Source organism: Pangasianodon hypophthalmus, chromosome 1 (genome assembly GCF_027358585.1).
Source record: "Pangasianodon hypophthalmus isolate fPanHyp1 chromosome 1, fPanHyp1.pri, whole genome shotgun sequence".
NCBI classification, from domain to species: domain Eukaryota; kingdom Metazoa; phylum Chordata; class Actinopteri; order Siluriformes; family Pangasiidae; genus Pangasianodon; species Pangasianodon hypophthalmus.
In genome coordinates, this window is record NC_069710.1 from 5772472 (window position 1) to 5796304 (window position 23833).

General features: G+C 39.0%; 1 protein-coding gene across 1 annotated transcript in view; it reads left to right on the forward strand.

The window, feature by feature from the left end:
* Positions 1–23833, forward strand: part of acvr2ba (activin A receptor type 2Ba) — a 55121-nt gene that overhangs the window by 25696 nt on the left and 5592 nt on the right. The window contains exons 2-4 of the mRNA XM_026913629.3: positions 13582–13789; positions 22163–22269; positions 23414–23562. Of these exons, the coding sequence (XP_026769430.1) occupies positions 13582–13789; positions 22163–22269; positions 23414–23562 (464 nt within the window). The remainder of the gene's footprint in view (positions 1–13581; positions 13790–22162; positions 22270–23413; positions 23563–23833) is intronic.

Genomic DNA, 23833 nt, shown 5'->3' on the forward strand with positions numbered 1-23833 from the left:
TAGCATTATTATTTATTAGTCAGTACTGCTTTATTCCACTGAGCTCCCACTGAGTAAGGCGGGTAGAATAGGAGTGAATCCTGTTGAATTAATACTCGTCATATACAGTGGTAATGCATGTTTATAATCACCTGATAGGCGCGACAGGTATTTTCACTGTATAATTACTAAACCAGTGCAAGCCCCTCCCCTCTCTCCCTCAGCTCCTCCCCTCTCCCGCTGATCCGGGGCTTCGTTCATGTCGTTCATGAAGGATATAAAATAGACTTATGCTGGGTATCCAAGTATCACCTATGACCTATATATAGAAAACACTGTCACTACGTACCTTTCTTATTAGTTTGACTTATTAATTATACTTGATAATAAACAGAACCTTGAAGTAGTTAAAAGATGTCTTTGCCGACGATGATTGGACCTTTAGATATCGGCTAAAGTGCAGTTTTTACATCTTTCCTGTGATCTGACTTGGGAAATATGAGTAATGTGGTCGTATAAAAGCTGTCAACCTTTATATAGATCAATAAAAGACATATTTGGTGACCAGATCATGGCCAAGCAGAAATACATCAACAATTTTTTTTTGTGCCTGATTTAAGCCAAGCTCAGTATTGGATTTCTATGGATGTCATTGGTCAGTTGGTGAAGAGTACATTTATGTTAGGCACATGATTTTGGTCTTATATTGCACTGTTATTACACTGCTGTTTAACACCTCATAGACGCTTTGCTTAAAATGAACAGTTTTCACTCTATCCCATACATTAAATGAATAATAGTTATCCAGGTCTTTCTGCTTCTTGGTGCCAGTCAGTATTCTACTTCTATTCCATTTTCATTACAGCCAGAACCTCATGTTGGCACACGGCCTTGAATGATGAAAAGACACGTGGGGATTGGGTGAGAGTTGAACTGTTGGTGAACTCTTTAATGTTCGACCTGTAGCGGTAGGTTTGTGTGCAGCCTATTTTCCTCTTAATGCTGTTTTAGTGTCCCATCTACCTCGTTAGAAACAGAGATTGAAAGATGTCTATAAAAAGGCTTTTACGCATTACATTTTTTTTGTTGATTCAACCTTCTCATCTAAGCTTCAGTTAAAGCAATCTAAAGCCTGTTAAACCTCAATACAGATTTTTTTTTTTCTTTTAACATTTCCTTCTCTTTGTTTCTTGCACACAAACACACGGATATAAGGATTAAAAACCATATAATCAGTTAAAATCCATTGCTTAAAAAAAAATGATTGTCAAATCCACAGCACTTTTATGGACGGCCATTTTAATTGCATGAAATGAACCCACCACTCTGTTATCTGCACTAGGGTTTGTTCCCTGTGTTTGGTATTAAACAGATGATTAATCTCATTTCAGGATCTCTAAAATGCTTTGTCTCAATTGGTGTTTTAACTTGCTTGCAGAGTCTGGCGTTATAGACGTGAACCCACACTCGCAGTGTTTCCCGTGGCACTTCACAGCCGGCTCAAGGCCACAGATTTGGGGTGAAGGCTGAGTTCATTTAAGCCTGTCCTGTATAACGTGGAGGTTTTTATGGGATTGTATGCTGTTGTGATACAAGCAGTCTCGATCTGTCATGCACATTTAATTACTTACTTTCCTTTGGTCCTTTAATTAAAACTGTATGAATAAAATGAAGAGAAAAAGAGTCTGCCAGCTAATTATCAAAGTCAAAGTCCAGTTATTTCACCCATTCAAAGGTGGAACTGTTCAGCTAAAGCTCGCCTTAATCTTTCAAAAAGCTACTCCAGCAGCCTTTTTAGCCCTCGTTGAGGCCCCATCTGCAGCAAACACCATCTGCATCAGCGGCTGCTGGCCGTCCTGACGTAATCACTGGTGAGGGAGGTCACCAATAGAAAACCTTAATGGCAGCAAGTTTTATTTCTCTCGCCCTTTTTTTTTTTTCTTGCGCTGCATGTGTTTAAATGTGAGGCAACAGAGTGCTGAAAAAGAAGTCAAAAATTTAAACATTATATCTGGCACCACTTTAATAAAAGCTGATTTAAAACAAGAACGAATGGAAAGGGGCTTCACACACTAAGCTTATTTTTTCGAGCTCACCTTCACTCACTAAATTTCAGCAAACGCTTTATCCTGGTCAAGATGGACCAACATAACAGTCTGATGGTACAGTACACACACAATTATACAATCATAGTGAGAGCACTGAAGTGATCGAATCACAGGCAGAGTGAATTGACAACCATGACTTGTACAATAATTAAAAATTATGAACAATAAACAAAAAAAAGGAATAAAAGCAGCTTTATGGAGTACAGAAACCACAGCCACATGTGCATCAGCTTTACAAATAGTTATGCATTAAGACAAATACCCCATTTGCCTTTGTAGTTTTTCACTTCCATACCCCACGGTCTTTCCTGGTTTCTTATTTATAGTGTACCGAAAACCTTCACCATGCTAAAGCTATACTTGTACAACAATTAGTTCCGGTCCACTAATTTGATTGGTCAAGCAATGTTCCAAGAGTACTTGTATATAGTGTAACCACGCAGGGATGTTTCACCGTGTGTATGACTCCACTCGTCTGTATTTGCAATGTAAAATTTCACTTCCTAGCTCAAAACCATTACTACAGTAGTGTCAGCGACATCATGTCTGGAGATGCCCTTTAATCTTTTAAACTAACTCTCAGTAATCCAGCAGAGGAAGCTGAGACATCAGCGCAAAAGTCTTAACAATATTCAGTCAGTGATATGTAAGTGGTGTTCTTCGTCATCCACTTTTCCATTCGTTTAATATGAATTCTGCTCCATTATTAGGACATCTATTACTAATGATTATTTTTATACGCCATTTCAGGAGTGTGCATGTCAAGTCTCATGTGTTGGTTGCCTGGAAACCTAATGAACTATACTAAAAAAAACTGTAACTGCAAGCTACCGTCTAATGTATGTTGCCTGTAAGCTAGACGAGCTAGATAAATGTGTTAATACAGAGTAAGAAAAATGAGCGAGTGCTTGAATTCCCGTGGAACAGATGAGATGACTCTGCATGGCCGTGTTTGCCATGATGACTACGGTTTAATTTTTGATAATTACATGATAATTATTAAAGCGCATGATTTTAATTGGTGCATTGGTTTATTTGTTTTAATATTTGTATTTATGTGTGTGTTATAGAAAAAAAATGATGATGATGAATTCACTGTCCTCAGGACTTCCTGGAGAGCAATTATACTAGCCTTATAGTCATGACCATACAGCACCTGGTAAAATAACAGTAGTAGCATTAAAATCTGTGTTATTTCACAGATGTGCGTGCGTGTATGCGTGCGTGTATGCGTGCGTGTATGCGTGCGTGTATGCGTGTATGTGTGTGTGCGTGCATGTATGCGTGTGTGTGCGTGCATGTGTGCGTGTGTGTGCGTGCATGTGTGCGTGTATGTGTGTGCTGTCAGTGGGAAATGATGACAACAGCGGTCAAAATCTCCTGCAAGTGTGTTCACCCAGCGTTGACTCACAACATATCGGTAAACCACAGGCTTTTCCTGCGGTCTGAGCCTCAGTGCCCAACACTGATCTTTAAATAAAGATGCTGACAGCGTTCACCAGTGGAACCTCTCCTCCATATAAATCTGAAATACATACTGAAGATGGAAGTTAGGTTTTCTCTGGTCAAGTCATGATGATGTTAATGGTGGCCTTAATTTTTTTTGAATTGAACATATTGAGCAAGTTTTTCTCTGAAGGTGTAAGTTGGAGCCATGTTTTTTGAACAGTTTTCCTTAATCTTTTCCTAACCATGGATTAGATGTGCGCACACACACACACACACACACACACACACACACACACACGGTGTACAGCTGCAGTTTTTATCCAAAAAAAAAAAAAAAAAAAAAAAAAGGAAGGAAAAGAAGCCAGATGTCCCCACACGGTCAACACTGTCAGATCAAAACAAACAAAAAAACCCACACACATTATTATCTTTGTCATGTAATTATTAATGCAGCTAATTAATGTTATGCCTGCACCTGAAACCTCAAAAGGAAATCCTTGTGCTCTTTTAGGTTTTTTAATAAATGCTGCATTAAAAAAAAAAAAAAAGAAAAAAAGAAAAGGCGGTTCTCTCAAGGGGACCGGGCAAATGCCCCCACAAGGTCAAAACTCTCAGATATTCCTGTCATCCTTGTGTGGGGACATTTGGTCCCCAACAAGATATAAAATCATACACCCTCCCTTGAGGACATGTGACACTGTCTTATCGTTGTGAGAACATTGTGGTCACACACGCGCACACGCACACGCGCGCACGCACAGAGATCAAATTCCTCGTTTGTATATGAACAAACACGCTGTGAGGAAACTCGGCTGAAAGCTTCAATTTGTCTGGTTTTGATGGAACGCCAATTCTTTTGTTTTGCGGTTTGCAGCCTCTGTTTCCAATTACAGCGCACAGTCTCGTCAGGAATGTCAGAGCGCTATTTGAGGTTTTGTGTCGGTGTTTTTTCGAGGTCTTCATGCTCACACGGTAGTGAAGGGGTTGGTCTTTAGGGGCCGTACAAAATGAGATCCAGATCTCTCTTTCTCTCTCACACACAGACGGAGGAGAGAAAGCTGCGCCAGTGCAATATTTCTTTGATATTTTTGAAATGATATCTGAGGTTTGAATCATCTTTTGGATGACGGAAGTGTGTTTTTTTTAACTGCATGTCTTTTTTTCAGTGCATTTTTGTGTCTGCTTAAATGGAGTGTAAACAGAGACCTCACAGTCCTGACTACAATCTTGTTTTGTTTAGGCAAACAGTAACCATGCATGTTATCCTGAGGCAACATTTAACGCCATGAATAAATGCACAGTGCGTTAGCCAAAATGATGTTTTAACAGATTTTTGTATGTTTGTCTTTTTTAAAAATTTTTTTTTTTAAATGTAACCAATAACACATGAAGTAGGTGTACTGGGGGTGCTTCTGTGACTTTCAGGATTCATTTAACTGAAGTTGCAACTGTTAACGTAGTAGTAGTAGTAATAATAATAATAATAATAATAATAATAAAATAAAGGAATAAACAGACATTAAAATGGAGTATTTGGAGTAGCTTTTTGTTTGTATATTAGAGACAGTATTCCTCTTATTCCTCAGCGATTTGCCAACAATTATGAATTTTAATTTATTAATGAACAACACATTATGCTTTTTCTGGAACGTGCTTTTTCTTCTGAAGTTTTCAGGACGGAGGTATTTGCCCACCTCAAGTAAGAGAGATAAAAAGGAGATCCTGGTGAAGAAACGACTGTATACACATTCCCCTCCAAAAGTATTGGAACGGCAAGGCTAATTCTTTTTGTTTTTGCTGTATGGGTTTGCATGGCTGCTTCTGGAACGGACTCACTAATCTTTACTGATGATGGAACTCATGACGGTAGCAGCAGAATGAATTCTGTCTGCCAGTTTTTTCAGAGAAATGCATCCAACCTAATTGGGAGGAACTTCATCATGCAGCAAGACAATCACCCAAAACACACTATCAACACAACAAAGGACTTCATCGGGAGAAAAAAGTGGAAAGTTTTAGGCTGGCCAAGTCAATCAGCAGACCTTAACCCAATTGAGCATGCATTTCACCTCCTCAAGAGGAGACTGAAGGGAGAAACCACCGTGGTTTTTCCAAGCTTTTCCAAACCTGGAAGAGTATCACTAAAGAAGAATGCAAGAATGCAGGTGATATCAATGTGTCACCTGCTCTTGATGCAGTTATTGCAAGCAAGGGATATGCAACCAAATATTAAGTGTTATTTACTTTAATTTACTTCAAGACTATCTGTTCCTATACTTTTGCTCACCTAAAAAATTTGGTGGGCTGCTACTAAACGTGCCATGTTCTAACTTCTAGATGTAAAAATCAGGAAAAGAAAGCTGAAATTCTGATCTATTGTCTCATATTCATCTTTTGATCTCAGACCCAGATGTCTTCAGTGTATAGCAAAAACAAAAGAATTGGCCTTGCTGTTCCAGTACTTTCGGAGGGCACCGTAGCTGTCATAGTCTAACGTAATCAATAACAGGAAGTAACCTCAGTGTCAGGAAACTCACTGAATTTCACAATCGTGATATGTTTTATACTTCCAAGAATGTACAATGTGCTCATTGCAGAAAATGTCACCATATGGCACCACGATTATGCAATTTTCTTTGTTAAACACGTGTTTTTTTTTAAAAAATAATCTGTTTATTATAATTCTTAGATTATGTAAAAGAGCTGTTACATTATGGGTACCGCATTAGAATGAGCGCATTCATATAAACCTATCATTTATGATACAGGGCCGTACTCTTATATAACTTTAATCAGCACCTTCTGATTCAGTAATTTAACCCTGCTGTTGTGTATATATTATTGTAACCAGCACACAATCTCTGTCAAAAGAAAAATGATTCAACAAGCATTTCGGTGTGTCGTTATAGCGCATGCCACATATATGCTGGAATTCCAGCGATTATGGACTGATATTGGGATACATTTCATCTAAAATATTCGATATACGGGCAAGTAATAAAGGTGTTCGCTTAGCATCTTAGAGGGACGCTTCAATACAAATCAACACAAAGTTCTTCTGACTGATCACCTTTATCCTACGATGAAATGTTTCTATCCAAATGGGAGTGGTCTACTTCCGGATGACTCCGCCCCCAGCTGTGTGGCACAAGGGCTCACTGAATGGTTGAACGATAAGGATGAAAATGATGCTATGGCCTTATATGCTATGGCCTTCAAAGTCACCAGATATGAACACATCAACTTGGGGAATATCTTTTTGGAGATCTGAATTGTGTTCATCTCTCCAGTACAGTTCAGGAGACTTGTAGAATTGTTGCCAAGCTGCACTGAAGTAGTTCTTGCAGCTCATTGTGGACCAACTCTTTACTGAGACACTTTATGTTCTTTTACTTAAATTGATCGCTCATTTGTTTTATTATAGAGTAATTGAAAACAGTTGTGAAAATAATAAGTACTGCCTTTAATGCAGGACAGTTTTTCTGTATAACTGAGAAGAGCTGAGAACTTGGTGATCTCTTTCTGACACACTTGCACACACACAAATAATTAATTAGACTCTCTAAAGCTTTTGATAGCGATGATTCTTACCTATGGCAAAGTTCACTGAGTGACTCAAGCACTGATGTCTGATCCAGCCGTTCATGGCCACTGTTTTTACATGCTGTTATTGGTAGTTGTGTGCATTAGGCGGTCTTATTCTGTGTCAAAGACACTTTTGTGCAGTGCGTGCGTGTGTGTGTGTCAGTTTCACTCAACTGAAAGATAGCCTAAGCAAGATTATTAAGTAAATTAAAAAACAAATAAAAGTTGTTTGGGTGTAATATATTAATGGTTTCCTAAAGTAAAGCTGTCAAAGTAGTGGCAGAAAACTTTTTGTATTTTGTATTGTATTTTTATTGTGTTGTATTGTATTGTATTGTATTTTGTTTTTATCCCCACACGCATATGCTAACGCTGCACTCGTTTTGCCTTGTAAGTGGTAATTTGCAAGTTGTAATGACGTCATGTCTTACCTCAGTTCGACGTGCGAAGTGGGGAAAAAAAAAACATTGACGCCTACAGAAAAGCTTGTCTTGTACAGGTCTGAGTGACTATTGGTACTCTTCTAACATTCATGCAACATTTTGGACTGAAATTGCAGTACAGCAACAATAGAGAGTAACGTTAGCAACAAGCTAGCCACCAGGAACTGTTGAATAGTGTTAGCAACAAGCTAGCCACCAGGAACTATTGAATAGTGTTAGCAACAAGCTAGCCAGTAGACAATAGCAAGTAACGTTAGTGATGACTCTAATTGATGTCGATGATTATCTTTTCAAAACAGTGATTAGTGTGGTCTGTGTTATAGATTTAACCTAGTATCTGTATATTAGCTGATCTAAAGCCAGTGCTGCTATAAGAGTAGAGAAGGAGTACTTTCACTGTCACAGTGTGTGCGGCCATGTTGATTTGACATCACTCCATAAACAGGGAAGCAACTGGTAGTTGAGAAGACTACTCCAAGTTGACGAGTTGAAATTTGAAGTTGAGGGGGTGTTTGCTGTGGTTTTTACCGGTTGTAGGAGAGCTATTACAAGTTGCAACCTCGTCTCAAACGCAGCATTACAGTGCGTGACTGGTACATTCATCTGTTGTGGTGGGAAAATCGCTTCCATTTGAGAGGCGGACTGTCACCTTTCTTCGCACCTCGCCGCAAAGTCTTCAGCAAAGTATTTGCAAATGGGCAGCTCATGTTTTGCATCTCAGCAGCTTCTTGAACTCTTTTTCTTCACACAGCATTGCTGTGTGTGCTGTCTTTTGCTATATAGTGCTAATTACCTTCCACTCTTCTCTGCTTGTATGGTATGCATAATGTACTGAAGATTTACTTGAACTTTGCTTAACGGGGAGTCATCTTGCCAGTGAAATGGGAGAATGTGTTTCCCAGCGCAGCTTGATGCAGTAACGCGTTTTACCTCAGGGTCGGGATGCACGAGTCCCATCCTTGTGTATCCTGGTTACCAGAAAAAGAAGACTGATATCAGCAGGATTTGAGACAATCTACTATCTGTATTGTATATTCAGCTCAAGATCAGTATTGTCAGTCAACACACCACTCTACCCAGCATAAAATACATCGCTCGATTGAAAATCTGATCAAACCCAATCTGATCGAACACTAATCAACACTATTGATGAGCTGTTTCTGATTGGTGCATACGATGAGGTTTGTAGTATTGCACAGCTTTGTTCAGGCTTCTTTGAATTTACATACAGTGACCTTTTGTACAATGGGGCTTTGGAGGAAAAAAAAAACATCATTTACATATGACAGCAACTAATACTAAATTTCTTCTCACCTGTTCATAAATGGCCAGAACAAATGTAGAACCTGACACCGTGGTTAGGAACAACAGGGAAATTTTTATTTCCATATTCTACATTCAGCAGTTAAAATAAGAATTGATTGGATTTTTTTTTTTTTTTTTTTTGCTCACAAGCCAAGACATTTCCTGTAAATTCTTGATTAATGATAATGAATCTGCATGAATATTTGAGAGGGTTTTTTTGGTGGGATTTTTTGGAGTAGACTAATTGTTATGTCCATGTTATTAAAATATCATCAATGTAAAACCTTACACAAAGACATTTTAGGAGGTGTTGTGCTGAAATTTGCAGAATTTAAACAATTTTAGAGAGTCTCTTCGAAATAAAGCTTTTTATATGACTATAGCTATAGATTTAACATTATATGTATTAATGCGGGAAATGCTTTTTTCTAACGTAACCCATAGGTGAGACAGAGTATAATCCAGGCAAGATTGTACAAGTTGATTATATGTCCAGACTGAATGATTACACTTTCTTACACTTACACTTTCTTCGGGCACCTTAAAGCAGGTTTTCCTGATTTGGTTTGCAGCTTGGTGATTGTGGTGTTAACTGGAATCCATCCAATCATGCAGCTTGGCTCAAGTCTAATGGCCACTCAGTCCCCTTCCCCCCCTTTTACGTTCTCTCTTTCCAGTTTGCTTTTTCCTTGGTATCGCTCTCTCTCCAGCTCCTAATGTAACACTGGTTGCGGATACGGACCCAGTTGTTCTCTAAGCAAGTGTGTGGAAGAGTGAATGCTGATGAACACACACAGAATCTGGCCGTTTTCCAAATCAGAACTGCTGTTCCTGTCCTCCGATGATCATGCGCACACCGAGCTGTTCTGCATGCTGCTTTCATTCGCTGTTGGTGTTTTTTTCCCTGTCATTATCATGCAGCTATGTCCTTATAGCCTGACCTTTTTACTCCACTACATGCAGATATGAATTTGATGGCTGATGTGCAGTTACAGCGTTATGATCCATTAAAGAAATGAAAGTGTGAACAGCCCAGAATAGTGAGAGTACAGATTATAGTAATATGTTCAGGCTCTTTTAGTGGCACCACTAGATTTTTGCTTTTTTTTAAGTGTATTTAATGCATATTTTAAAACCGCAGTTTTGAAGTCGTAATCATTAACACATTAACCATTTTAGCTTTGAGACGGAAGCTGGAAATGGAAGTTGTGTTACAGAGGTGGAACAGGATGTAGGAGGCAATCTGTCGTCTGATGGAAATGGCTAGAAAAGAACGCATGGTTCCACTAAAATTATATTGCCCACGTAATGTGCAGGCCGAGCAGTGGTCGTAATGTTTACCTCAAAGGCTCCGGATTCTCATGTAATGCTTTTAGGACATGCTTCCTTTTGTGTCCATTGACATCTGCTATTGCCATTAGCCTGGACGTCCCCATGGAGGCTCGTAAATTCAGGTCCTGAATGCTGAAGAGGCTCAGTCGTGGAGGCAGCAGGGTTTTTAGTATGTGCAGCAACTCAAACAGTGCACTGGCATTGCCCAGCCTCATTTACAGCTCTGTGAGTGTGTGTGTGTGTGTGTGTGTGTGTGTGTGTGTGATTCACTAAAAAGGGCTTTGTCTAGGGGGGGATGAGGCGACGGCGCTACTCCCACATTCGCTGTCGCCTAGCAACCGCAACGCACAGATTGGCGAGAACATCTGCCGTCGCTGGCGCTGCCAAAGCCGTGATGTACAGTACACACACACACTCATACACACACACACACACAGGCTCGGCCAGGCAGAGCATGAACAGCTCTAGCGCTCTGTGTGAGCTCTCACTCATTTTTTTCCCCTCAAAGATCGCACTACTTCACGCTGCTCGGCGAGCCGAGTGCACCGTTTTCATGCTTGGCCAGGATCAGCCTTGAGCAATCGCTTTAAACGATAAAAGCCTCAGTCAGGACCGTTTGGGAATAGATTCTGTTTGTTGGTGGGCTGTTTGCCAAATACACAATGTGTTTTTCATCTTTTTCATAGTGAACTGGATAACAATATATCTGAATCAAGCCCAGCATTTGAATCTTATTACACTGATGAGATAGAAAAGCTTTCTAGATGGTAAGTTATTTGCGCAGGAGAAAATGAAGTGCATTTCTTCAGTAGGCATCTTTTATTTATATACATATAAACCGATTAGTGATGGATTTTGCCTCTAATCTAAACAAATTAGACTAATAAATAGGCGTTATTACTCGTTCACACATTTCAAACACAATTTCTGTGAAATTCAGCTCTACAGCCTCCTCTTGGTCTGAGATGAGTATGAAACAGCGATTCCTCTGTGGCCCTCTACGTGCACTCGAGGTGTTATCTCCGCACCCTGACCCCCTGACCTCGCACAAGGATCTCGCTCGTGGTGTTCTCTCAGCTCGGATCAGCAGATCATACGCTAGTCTCGCCTTAAGCGCACTGTCAGCTAACAGTTTCATGCTCTATAATCATGCACTCTCAATAATTATTTTATACTGGCAGAGGTGAAATTCTGATCTTAACCAATTATAGTGATATATAAGTGGTTTTCTTAGCTATGGATAAACAGTTCTATTTACATATGTCAATTGGCAGCATGACTTTTTCACACAATGAACTACTCCACAGCACGAAGGCTGCTTTCTTGAAATATTTTCAAAAGGATATAAAGCTGAAAGAACTCTAAGCCACTTCCAGCCCACTTGTTGGCTGATAGATGTGTTCATGGATATTTAACACCCTCTCAGGTTGTGTAGTTTTCCCTCTAGTATCTTCTCTCAATAGACCACAGTAGAGTTGGGCATCTTTAATATTTGTTTTTGCAATGGTCTGAGATAGAGATAAGTCCTTCCTTAGACACCACCCCGAGCAGTCGCATCTCCTGATCGTCTTTGCTTTCTGAAGAAGCCAGCTTTGTTCATGAAGGTAATTCAACCCTCTTCTGTCCTGCTAGGCTCTGTGTGCCTGCCTGGGTCATTCCCTTCATTATAGTGAGAGCATGCTGCTATCATATAGGCTGGCCTCCTCAGAGACTCAGGCCTTGAGTGATGGTTTGAGGTCATCCCAGTCCCAGTATCTCACCTCTAAAAAGATCTGGTGAAACCTGTGCAGAATCCTGGACAGAGCAGTGGTGGTTCATTTCTGAAATTTCACCTTTAATGAGTCTGGGAATGTCTGTGGGTTTTAAAAAAGTTTTTTTTTTTTTACCCCATTTTCTCCCAGGTTGGTCATTTCTCAATTCCCACAAGCTAGTGCTCCAAGATCATACGACAGCTACCAAATGGGAATGGTGAAGGCTAGCACATGCTTCCTCCGAGATGTGTGAAGCCAGCCACTGCATATTTTTTAAACTGCTGCTCTGAGCATACTATGAGGAAAGTGCTAACTACTTCCTCATACATGAGCTCACAGACACCCATAATTGGTTAGTGATTGACAGGGGAGAGAATCCATCTTGGCCTACTCATAGAGCAGAGCTGCTTTTTCTCTCTTGGACTCCTTGCCATGGATGGCTGTAGCATCTTCTGTATCTGAGCTGGACACTGATGATAGGGCGAATACTTTTCTATTGTGCTCAGAAGCTTCTTCTTCTTCTTCTTCTTGGTATGGTCAGTGGTGTGTCTGTGTACAGATGTCCTGAACTGTACTACGTCATAGATAACCATGATGGACTTTATGGAACGCATGCTTAGAAAAAGATTTTCCATTAGGAGATATTATTTGGGTTGCGATACCATTTTTGGACTTTATTTTCCACCTTGAGCAAATCTAAAATTTCAATGGAACTGGCCACCAAACGACGTTGTAAAATGTGGGATTAGGGTCACACGGGCCTTTCACCTACCTCAGCATGCAGTGTAAAGCTTTCCTAACTGCATCTAGATCCACAGCCTAATACGTCCTAAAAGGACATCAGTCTTTTTCTCTTCATTCAGTATCTCCACAGCTCTTTGTTTATTCTCTTTTGCATTGTATGAAGGGTTACACCAGGTCTGCGTGCACGATTAGGAGCTTAACCTCTGTTAAAGCCCCACTCAACTTATTTTCATAACGCGGTTCTGACTATTAACTATAGAAAGAAGATCTAGAAAGAACAATGTTGTCTTTTCAGTTTTTTCCTGACATTTTCTTCTGGCCAATTTGAGTTGGGCAGGACTATATTTGGTATAAGGTGATGTCAATGCTACCAATGTGTCAGATAGAATTGGCAGTCTGCTTACGTCCACGCCCCTTTTACCTTAACCACAGAAAATATTTCTGCTCATTGCAGTCTCTTTGTGTTTGAGCACGAGCGAAACTGCACCTAGTGTATATATATGGGCACATTGAGAAATCAAGATTTTACCATTTTTTGATAATGTTTGTTAGAAATGGAAAATGTTCATCTGATCTTGCCAAGCTTCAAAGGCAAAGCAGATCCTACAAGGCAAATGGCAGACTCTACAAGGTGTCTGATGGATGTGTGTGATCTTTAAAATGAAGGAACAGGAATTGGAGCTCTTGATGTCTTATTGCCAAGTGACATCAGATGACAGGGGGTGCTGTTAAAACTGAACATCCTGCAAAGACAAAGCTTTTTGTTTTGTTCTTCACAATAAAAGAAAGCTAAATTTGATCACTACTAGTTTTTACAGAGAGAACTCTGGAAAGCAAGTTTCACTGACCTTTTTCTGTTTCGTGTGTGTGTGTGTGTGTGTGTAGTACCCAGCCATGGAGAGGTGGAGACGCGAGAGTGTTTATACTACAACATCAACTGGGAGATTGAGAAGACCAACCAGAGCGGCGTGGAGCGGTGTGAAGGCGAGAAAGACAAGCGCTCTCACTGCTACGCTTCATGGCGCAACAACTCGGGAACCATTGAGCTTGTGAAGAAGGGCTGCTGGTTGGATGACTTCAACTGCTATGACAGGTCAGTCATCACACACAAACACACACACACACACACAGCTCTCACCAGTGTAAGCCAATGCGTCATGAGGCTTTTTTTTTTTTTTTTTTTTTTTTACTTTTGGGAATATGTTTATATTTTTCTTTTAAAAATTGCAGAGAATTTCACAGATTTGAAATATTTTGTCAAGCTGTCATGATTGCTCAAATAATCAGCCCACAAACTGGGAAACAGGAAGAAATCCACCTCACACACCAGCTGTTAATATGAGCTCATTCCACAGCGCTGTTAAATTCTTGAATCTGATTGGCCAGAAGATGTTTTTTTTATTTTTAATTTTCTATAACAGCAGCTCTGTCAGTAGTTCCGGCTGCAAAACAAGACATTAATGCGCTGGGTTTAATACGTTATCTTTTCTTTAGTAACATCTAATTCACCAGGACTTATTTGGTGGACGCTCTGCATAATCCAACTCTAATAATGAATGGATTAAAAACGCATTGTAATTTAACAAAGAAGAATGTGTGATCACTGATATGCTGAAGTCTTCTGTAAGGAGACAGACATGTTTAACATTTATGGAAGGAGTCTTCAGTGTCAGTGCTTTGTAATGCTCATGGTGGTACGTCACGGAAAACACGTACCACCAGTAACAAGCCGCGTTTTTGTCTTACGCTCAGGAGAAACTGAGGGAACAACTGTTTATAGCTGCTGTTTATAACTCATTTCATGGAAATTGCATCAGAACATTAACTATAAACGAATAAAAAGCACAGCATGTCATTCTTTTAATTGTTAAAAGAAAGTACTAAGTGCAGTGTATATAAAATATGCCCTGTCATATTGTACTACTTATACTAACGGAAACTGCACAAATCAGTGTGAACGCATCTGTTTATAACCATTGTAGTATGTTTAAAGGTAAGTGATATATACCTGATTACTTCATGTAACACGTCAGTTGTTCTCTTTATACCATTTGTGATAAAAAATAAAGTCAGTAGTGTTGTTGCTTGGTTAAAACTGTTCAACTTTTGTTTCTAAAACAAACCGGATTGTTCTTATTTTCTAGGAGTTTGGCAGAACGGTAGTAGAAATAGATACAGAAATAGTTTCTGATTTTTGACTGATGTGTTTGTTCTATAAAAACTAAGCAATACTGTTTTTTTTTCCCCGTAAATTTGGGAGAATATTTTAAAAGGTGCAGTGCATCTTGAAAAAAACATCGTCTTCACTAATAGAACATAATTTTAAAGGTGTAACGGTGTCAGAGCTGTTTATCATATTACCCTCACAGTTTATATTGAAAATTGAAACAAATATGACGCACCCTGACACTCATCTATAATCACAACACTTCTGTGTTAGCTCGAAACTTGTAAAACTTTAAAAGCATCTGCGAGCTCTGAGTCACATCAGCCTACTTACATTGTGACGTGGTATATTTAGAGGCTGTGTGACAGCCACCTCATAAGTACGCACTCTGAAGGTTCGCCAACACGTCTGGAAATGTGGTTATTTAGTGAGTAAATCTCTTCAAAGTGTCTGAATGGTCTTTCAATGACCCAGCGTTATTTAACGCGGTATATTTCCTTTGTCCTGAATTAATTTTTACACCCTGTGCTCACTGCTGACCTACTTTCTACTACCTGTGCGCTGGCACAGATGAGACTTCCAGAAATACGTTGTAGTACATTTGAATAAGGCATAGTAGTCATGCTGAATAGCAGTATATCTCAAATTCCTAATTTTCCACAAGATCTATGAAGTAGGGGTGGCAATGTGGCAAAAATGTCATATCAAGATGCCAGACATTTTTTACAATACATGATGTGTATGAGGTTAAATGGGTTTGTTAACAAATTGGTAGCAAAGCAGTAGTGTTACGTTTACAATACACACGCATGTGTTCAATAATACTTCTTTTTAAATGTCTGCAGGAGTAAATGATTTAACACTGAAAAGCAGGGCGAAAATTTTACAGTTTTAAAGATTCAGTAAAATGTTTAACGTCAAATCAGAGTATGTCATAAAAATATGAAAAAAAATGTATTGCGATATAATTTATCACGATCTCATTATTATACTTTCATATTATCTATCCCTCTCATAAAGGTACCACTACTGGTGCTAGTTATCTTACTACTGAGGTCTTATTACTTATTGCTTATTACTGGCACTTAATTGTGCATCATCATGAGAGAACAGCAGTGTAGCAGCAGCACTGTTGTGTTTATGTCAGAGTATTGTTCTCATAGTGACACATAGTCGCCAGACCAATCAAATTCATCCATCCTGTCAGACTTTTCCTTAAATAGCAAGAACCATCTTGAGCTGGAAATGATCAAAGGTGACACGTTAAGTTTTTGACAGAAGGAATAAAATTATTTAAAAAAAAAAAAATTGACTGAAAGCATATGGTGTGTGCTTCTTCCTCATTCAGACAGTGCTAGTGTCTTGTTCAGTTTCATACGGGTTGCTACACAGCAGGGACCTTTGCAGTTAGGCTCATTTTAATTGCCTAGAGCAGAAGTATTTGTAATTTAAAAATTGGGCACATCTGTAGTGTGTATTAGCATTTTACAAAAGTAGCTGCTGATGAAAGTTTCATATTTGTGTGTGTTTCTTTTGCACTGCTGGACTGGTATGTTTTGTTTTGTATAGGTTTAGAATGTAACTTTAACCAATGATTTAAAAGAATCAGCTCTTGGTTTTCAGCTTTTTGCTTTTCTTTTTTTTTTCTGTTTTGCCCAAAAATATTATTTTGAGGCATCACTAGTTATTATATAAGGAATAAAACCCTTTGTGACATCCTGTTATAGGAACATAATCATCAGCAACTAAGTGTTTATTCCTCCGATGCCACAGCAGTTTGACAACAATTACATCTTTTTATTAAGTTCAAGAGCAACACTTTGTAATCTGTGACCGTTAATATCATTTATAGTTGCTTTTAATCTTGTGGAACTTTTGCGAAACAAGTTAGTTCCTGTTATCACTTACGTTATAGCAGCTATAAACAGAAATTCCCTCACCAGCATCTCGCTCTTTTTTTCTTTGGCTTTTTTTTGAAGTTAATAAGACGTTGGATTTTGTCATGCTACCGAGAAACACAAAGCCCTCTCTTCTGAAGACTTTCCAATGTCAGAAAACTGTTACAAAGCACTGACACTGGAGACTCCTTCCAACTTAAATATACTTTTTGTGTATTTTTGTGGTGCATCCACCATAACAGTCCCTGTGTAGGTTGTTACTATAGAAACTGTATGTACTATGTTAGGACTAGCTCATTAATATAAAGCTTGCAGTTGGGGAAAAAAGTGCTGTAGTATAAGAATTAAAAAAAAAAAAATAAAATAAATTCTGTATTGGCTTGTGCAGTATGGTATTGTTTTAGTATTCATGCTTAATGTGATAGTTTCTGAGTCCAGAGTTGTGGTGTCATACCAACAATAGCATATGCAAAGGCTTAAAAAAAAAAACTTACACTGACATAAAAGGCACAAGATTTAAAGTGACCTATGCAGCGGAAATGAACTTTTTATAAATGTCTTGGGAGCCAGGAGCTTGCTGCTTTGCTCTCGATGCACATTCCGTGTGTAAGGATGCTGGTGGTTTATTAAATAGAAGTCCATTGTGAGCCTGCATCTGCAAAATTATTGTATTAAAGTGCTGCCGAATACATATTTGACTTGTTTATGGTCATCATATAATGAGGAAACATTTCATCATAGCTCTGGATACTCGGTATGTTTAGCTTCTCACTATGGGAGTATTGGCAAAACAGTTTCCTCGCAGTTGCGTTACGGCAGTAAATGGGCTAGTCACACAAAGTGCTGTTTAAAAAAAAAAAAAGATTAAGCTATTCCAGTTTGCTTCATCTGTCAGGGCATCAGACTGGGTATGGAGATGTTATGCAGGATCGCACTGTAGAAACTCACTGTTCTTACTGCCCACATCACCACCATTTGCACTCCCCCCTTCCTGTAGGTTAGAGCGACTTACTAGAGATTTACATTCACGGAACATCAGCTGTTGCAGTTGCACAATCAACACTCATATCTGGATTGTAGCTAATGCGGGGAAATTAGGATATTGTAAAAGTATGATTATCATTAAGCTTGTGCGACCTTGATTTTTCCCTGATTGTGATTTTCAGTTTTAACGTACTGTGATAAATGATTTAATAGTCCAGAATTGTCAGTCTAAAAGAGACAGCAAAAAGAGCATTTTCACCACTTGTGGGTTAGGGGAGAGGTGAAGGGAGTAATAATAATATCAGCTGTGCAGTCAGGAAGTGTGGCAATCATGAACAAATCAGCTGGGTAGCAGGTTTTTAAGCGATTCTGTAGTAATATGTTACGTTACGTTATGTTAATGTTACGTTAAATGTATACTGATAGATTTTTTTTCACATTAATGAACTCAAAATATTCTACATTTGCCTTGAAAGTGAGGTATAGAAAGTGAGGTACTTTCTGTCAATGACAAGATTGCATGAAGGGGAAAGGGGGCGGGGCTTCCAGGAAGTTAATGTTGGCTAGTTCAAAGAACCTGCACAGATCATTCCAGACTGTTGATTGGCTCACATTTTGTTTTATTGTAGAGAGATAAAAATCTCTTTTGGCATACTTTTGAGCGATAACTTGTACAAGCATACTCCGATGTGTTTGAGGCACTCCTACACAAAGTTCGTAAGAGTTGGCCTGTCTGGCAATATAATCAGCGATAAACATCACTGGATATCAGGGCAACGTAATACTGTGTAGGGATGATATTGTTATATCGCACAAGCCTAATCAGCATAATTTGTAAGTAGTAGGGGTGTAATGATGCATCGATTCGTGACACGATGCATCACAATGCAAAGGTTTGACGATGTGAATCGTTGAAATGTGTGAGTCACATCGTACAGATCAGCATACTATTAATTATGCATGTAATGCAGTTGCACTGTTTGAACACCAGAATTCCCAATCTGTGCATAGAGATAACTATACAGAGCACACGCTGGTCATGGGAGTTCCTGTGAGATCTGCACTTGTGAAGTCCGATAGCCCCGGATTGCAGCAACTAACAGGCATTATATGTTATACGGTTAAACCAACACCAACAAAACCAACAGGCATTTTAGTCCACTTTGGAGCTCTATTTCTGCTACGGAGCTCATTATGTTTCAGTCGATCCTCAGGTCAGACACTTCATTTATTCATTCAAACTTTTTGGGAGAATTTATACATTTATCTATTTATTTTTAAGATATGGTGAGCCTATAGTACATTTTGTTTACATTATTATACCTTTCTTTGTAGCCTTTTTTTTATTTATTTAGTTTTATACCAACAAAAATGTACAATGCACAAATGTACATTTTTGTTTAAAATTGCATTCTTAAATCTGAATAGCTGATTATTAACTTATCTTCATGTCTCTCATGCTGTTCTGTAATAATCCACAGTCCAGTGTACTTAGTATATTGTGTTGCACCTGCTGTTCTATTGAAACTGTAGTTTTTATACATTAACAAAAATTATGTAGTAAATGATTTCACAATGCGTATGGATCATGATTAGTGGGTTGCTGTTTGACCCTTAGAGGAGATAAGACTCCAATGAGTATATCTGATGTAAAAAAAATGTAGAAACAGAAATACCTCTGCAGATGAATGCAAAAGGGCACTTTTGTGTATACACATGTGGTGTGTGTGTGTGTGTGTGTGTGTGTGTGTTTGCACGCACATCAGATATATTACATCAGATGCTTTTACAATATATCACCTCACTTTCCCTCAGGAAATATGCATTGTTAGCTGGTACAGTAGGTTATAAATACAAGTGGTTTGAATTGATTAACGATTAAGGTGTTGCTTAATTTTCTATAACAGCCGCTGTGACAGTGCCGTGTGCAGGGCGAAATTACAGCTTTATAATTATGAGCTCCTTCAAATATATTATCGTTTCTATAGTAACAGCAAATTCAAAGGGACGTGTATGGCTGATGCTCCACATAATCTAAGCCTAATAATAAACAGATTTTTAAAAAGTGTTAGTATTCAGGAAATGTTTCTTTAACATTGACGGAAGGAGTCACCAGTGTTAGCACTTTGTAACAGTCAGAGGTTTTCCACCACGGCAGAAGTCTTCAGAACAGAGGAATTTGCGGTATGTGGTTTCTCAGTAGCGTAGCAAGCTGCAATTTTTTTTTTGCTTTTTTTTTTTTTTTTTTTACGCTGATGATGAAATAACTACTTAAAGCTGTTTTAAGTGATAACAGGAATTTTCCAGAAGTTCTACAACATTGAATGTAACTGTAAATGGATAAAATATATAACAAATCATTACTAAATAAATCAAAATGTGTCATCACTGGCATGTTGCTGTGGTAATAACGAAATGAAAACCACCTGGCCATTCCATTATCGTAAAATAATCAACTCATGGATGGTAACAGTAAGTGGTCTTTGTGTCAGGCCCCATCACACCACCTCATTATTTTCCTCCAGTATGACAGAAATAAACTATTTAACACTGTGGAAAAGGGATGGGTACAAAAATATATTTTAACATCCAATCAGCTGCATGTTGCTGTGGGGAAGAGTATTAGTCAGTGTTCAAAATGAGTGACGATACTCTCAGAAAGACGTGGCATAGTTTATTGCAATATCGCTATCATTTCATGTCATGTCATGTCAGCTTATGATCATATGAACATTTTTTTATCACTATAAGGTTGTCAGGTCAGTGGGTTTGCAGATTTGATGTTGCTCAGCATTTCCCTGTAGCACTGGCTCAGCCCTCTCAGGGGTGATCACTCTTCTTGTTGAGCCTGTGCTCAGCTCTGGTTTTACTGAGAGGGTGGTGCTGAATAACGGCCCGAGTGCTGACTGAGCATTAGTCAGGTTGTGCCTCATCAGCAGAATCATCACACTAGTGCTAGATCTCTCCATCTCCTGGCACTTATGTCATTCCTGGTTAGACAGCATTGTTTTTCTTTCCTCTCTGAAACAAGGGGATGCTGGGAGTTGGAGTGGAAGTTCAAAGCGTCTCTGTGTGCCCAGATCAAGCTCGTTTTACGCAATAGGCTCTATTCCAGTTAGTCCAAGCGGACTGGACCAGAAAAATCAGTTTAGTGGACCGATCACATAACAGTTCTTACATATGTCCCTTTATGCAACAGAGAGTTCCGGTCCACTAATCTGATTGGTCAACCTGCCTTCCAAGAGTTGCCTATATTTAGTATAAGCACACTAGGCTGCTTGTCTGTGTTCACCACGTAAAATTCCACATCCTAGTTAGAAACAGTTACTACAGTAGTGTTTGAGACATCATCAGCGGACATGACAAGTGATACTTTTCAGGAATATAACTTTTGGCTTAAAATATGAAAGCTCCTCAGTTAAAGATGAAAAGGAAGAATGGACTCCAATTTCACAAAAGTGCCTTTAACTGGAATGTACAAATCAATGTGAGCTAGCTAGCCAAAGTGCTATAAAGTGAGTGTGGCTTCTTCGGGATCTATTTCCACTAACAGTGCAAAAATAAACAGAACATTTTGCCATGTTGTGTCTGAAATGCCACTTACTCGATATTAATTGCATGTTTATAGAACTGTTGTATAAAAGCATTATTGCACTTGCAATATTTTTTGCTGAATATCAGCACCTCCCCGATATTCAGTATAACCGCACTCTTATTCGTGCGATATTGCGTAATTATTAGCCTAAGTGTTCACCACCAATTTGAACTTTTCCACATTTTGTAGTGTTACAACCTGGCCCTGAAATGGATCAAGAATCTTCATGCCCATAATATTTTTTGGGGAAAATCAGTATAGTTTGCAAAATTAATTACAAATACAAAACCTAAGTATTCATTGTTGTGAAACCCATAAATAAGTAATTCTGGAAAGCGACATGGAAACAGCATCATATTTTTTCACTTACTGATAAAGAATTGCTTACCGTTAGCCCATTTTGTCAGTAGCTGAGTTTATTGCCATGCGTTTAAGCCTCTATTTCGCCCCCTAGTGGAATAACAGAGACTAGCTCCTTTTTCAGAATCTTTAAATTTATTTTAAAATGATTTTAATTTCGAACACAAAATTGCTTAGCCAGATTTAAACCTTTATCGGGCCGGTCCTGGCGTGTTTGACACCTCTGATCTAAATGCTTCACATTACAAATTCTGCAAATGGGAAATTCAAATGGTTCACACTCTCATTTCAATTGCAAAACCGCCAGGGATTAGTTTTAATGCTTTTTTTTTTTTGCTTACCGTGCACAGTACCACACGCTCCAAGCTCTAATTCTGCCCTCGATGAACTTTGCACCAAAGTATTCTCTTGATCAAGGAGAAAGGTATTGTAACTAGTCTCTGTTTTCTTTCTCAACCCCAGGCAAGAGTGTGTGGCCACGGAGGAGAACCCACAGGTGTTCTTCTGTTGCTGTGAGGGCAGCTTCTGCAACGAGAGGTTCACACACCTACCCGACGTGACCGGACCAGGTAGGCAAGCTCCAAATGATCCTGCGCCGCTGGGAAATCACGGCCCTGTTTATTTATTCGGCTTTTATTTTTAACAGAGCGAACACATCTTTAGATCCCTTGTGTTTAATATGTAGTTATTACAACACATTAGTTTGCAAATGACCTCATTAAATTAGTGGAAGCAGAAACTGAATATATAGCAGCAGTGGACTCAGTCACAGTAATCACATCATTTCTCAGAAGGTGGCATGCTTTCCTTTGTGTGTTTTTTTCTTTCTTTTTTTTTTTTTTGACTATGAATCTAGGTAGGAAATATGCAGTTCATCTAAGCATTTTATAAGCCATATATTAAATACATACGTACATTATATAAAGGCGATATAATAACACATTTTTTTTCTATAACCTGAAGCATTTCCGAGTGAAGCAGCTCAACGTTTTCTTCTCGAGGATAACTGCAGTGGAGTGAGGGGGGGGGTTGAAATATGACATGATCTTATCAGTTGGTTAGATATTATTAACATGTGACACGCAAAAGTCATGCATTTTGACGGGAGATTATGGAAAAAAGAAGAATTTTGTCCTTTATGTGACTCATATTGATGTATCATGCACAATATGTCCAATGACGTGACTAACGAGGTACTGAAAGGTCACTTTTTGCTTTCAGCTTGGCTTCGAACCTCTCTATCGATTTTTCACCTGTGACCTGTTTGCTTGTATAGCAGACATATCGTATTGTAACTGTTTACCTCCTCGCATCTTTGACAGCCATTTAAATCTGAGTGAAAAGAGTCCCAGCTCCTAACTGGTCACATTTCGACGTCTTTAGATTGGAAAATCGGTGCATGGTGAAACGTTATGTTCCACACAAGACCTGGCTTGTTCCCATGTTATAGTAGATGTAGATAAATCCATATCATGCTTTGATTTTTTCCCCCCTTTGGTTGCCATGCTACAGACTCTCAGAGGTATTTAGAGACAACAATGTCCACGGCAGTTTAACAAGGTGAAGTTTGATTTATCAGCCCCCTGCCAACATGCTGCTGCGTCTGTAGGGTTACTATAGAATTAGCTGTCTCTGTCTCTCTCTGTCTGTCTGTCTGTATGTCTCTCTCTCACCTGTAACATGGTGTTGTGTGGTTTTTGCTGCCTGTCTCAGTGATCGAGCCCCCTCCTCCTACATTCTCTCTGCTGAACATATTGGTGTACTCCCTGCTGCCAATCACCATGCTCTCCATGGCTCTTCTGCTGGCCTTCTGGATGTACCGCCACCGCAAGCCGCCCTACGGCCACGTCGACATCAACGAGGTTACACCCCTCTTTCTATCCGTTTACTCCAAATCTTAGTATCATTATTAATTGTTTTCCCCCACAGTAGGAATCTTTCTTTTTCATTCATCTTTGATGCTTTTCATATATACACCATATGACTATTCCTACAGTGTTCCGATTCTATCTATTTATTCGTTATTGACTGTCTTTTTTTTTTGCTCTCCTTTCCTGTCCTAATTCAGTCTATCTGTACAGATGCTCAGTTCTGTATTTTTCATAATGACTATCGCCATCTAGCGGTTGTTTT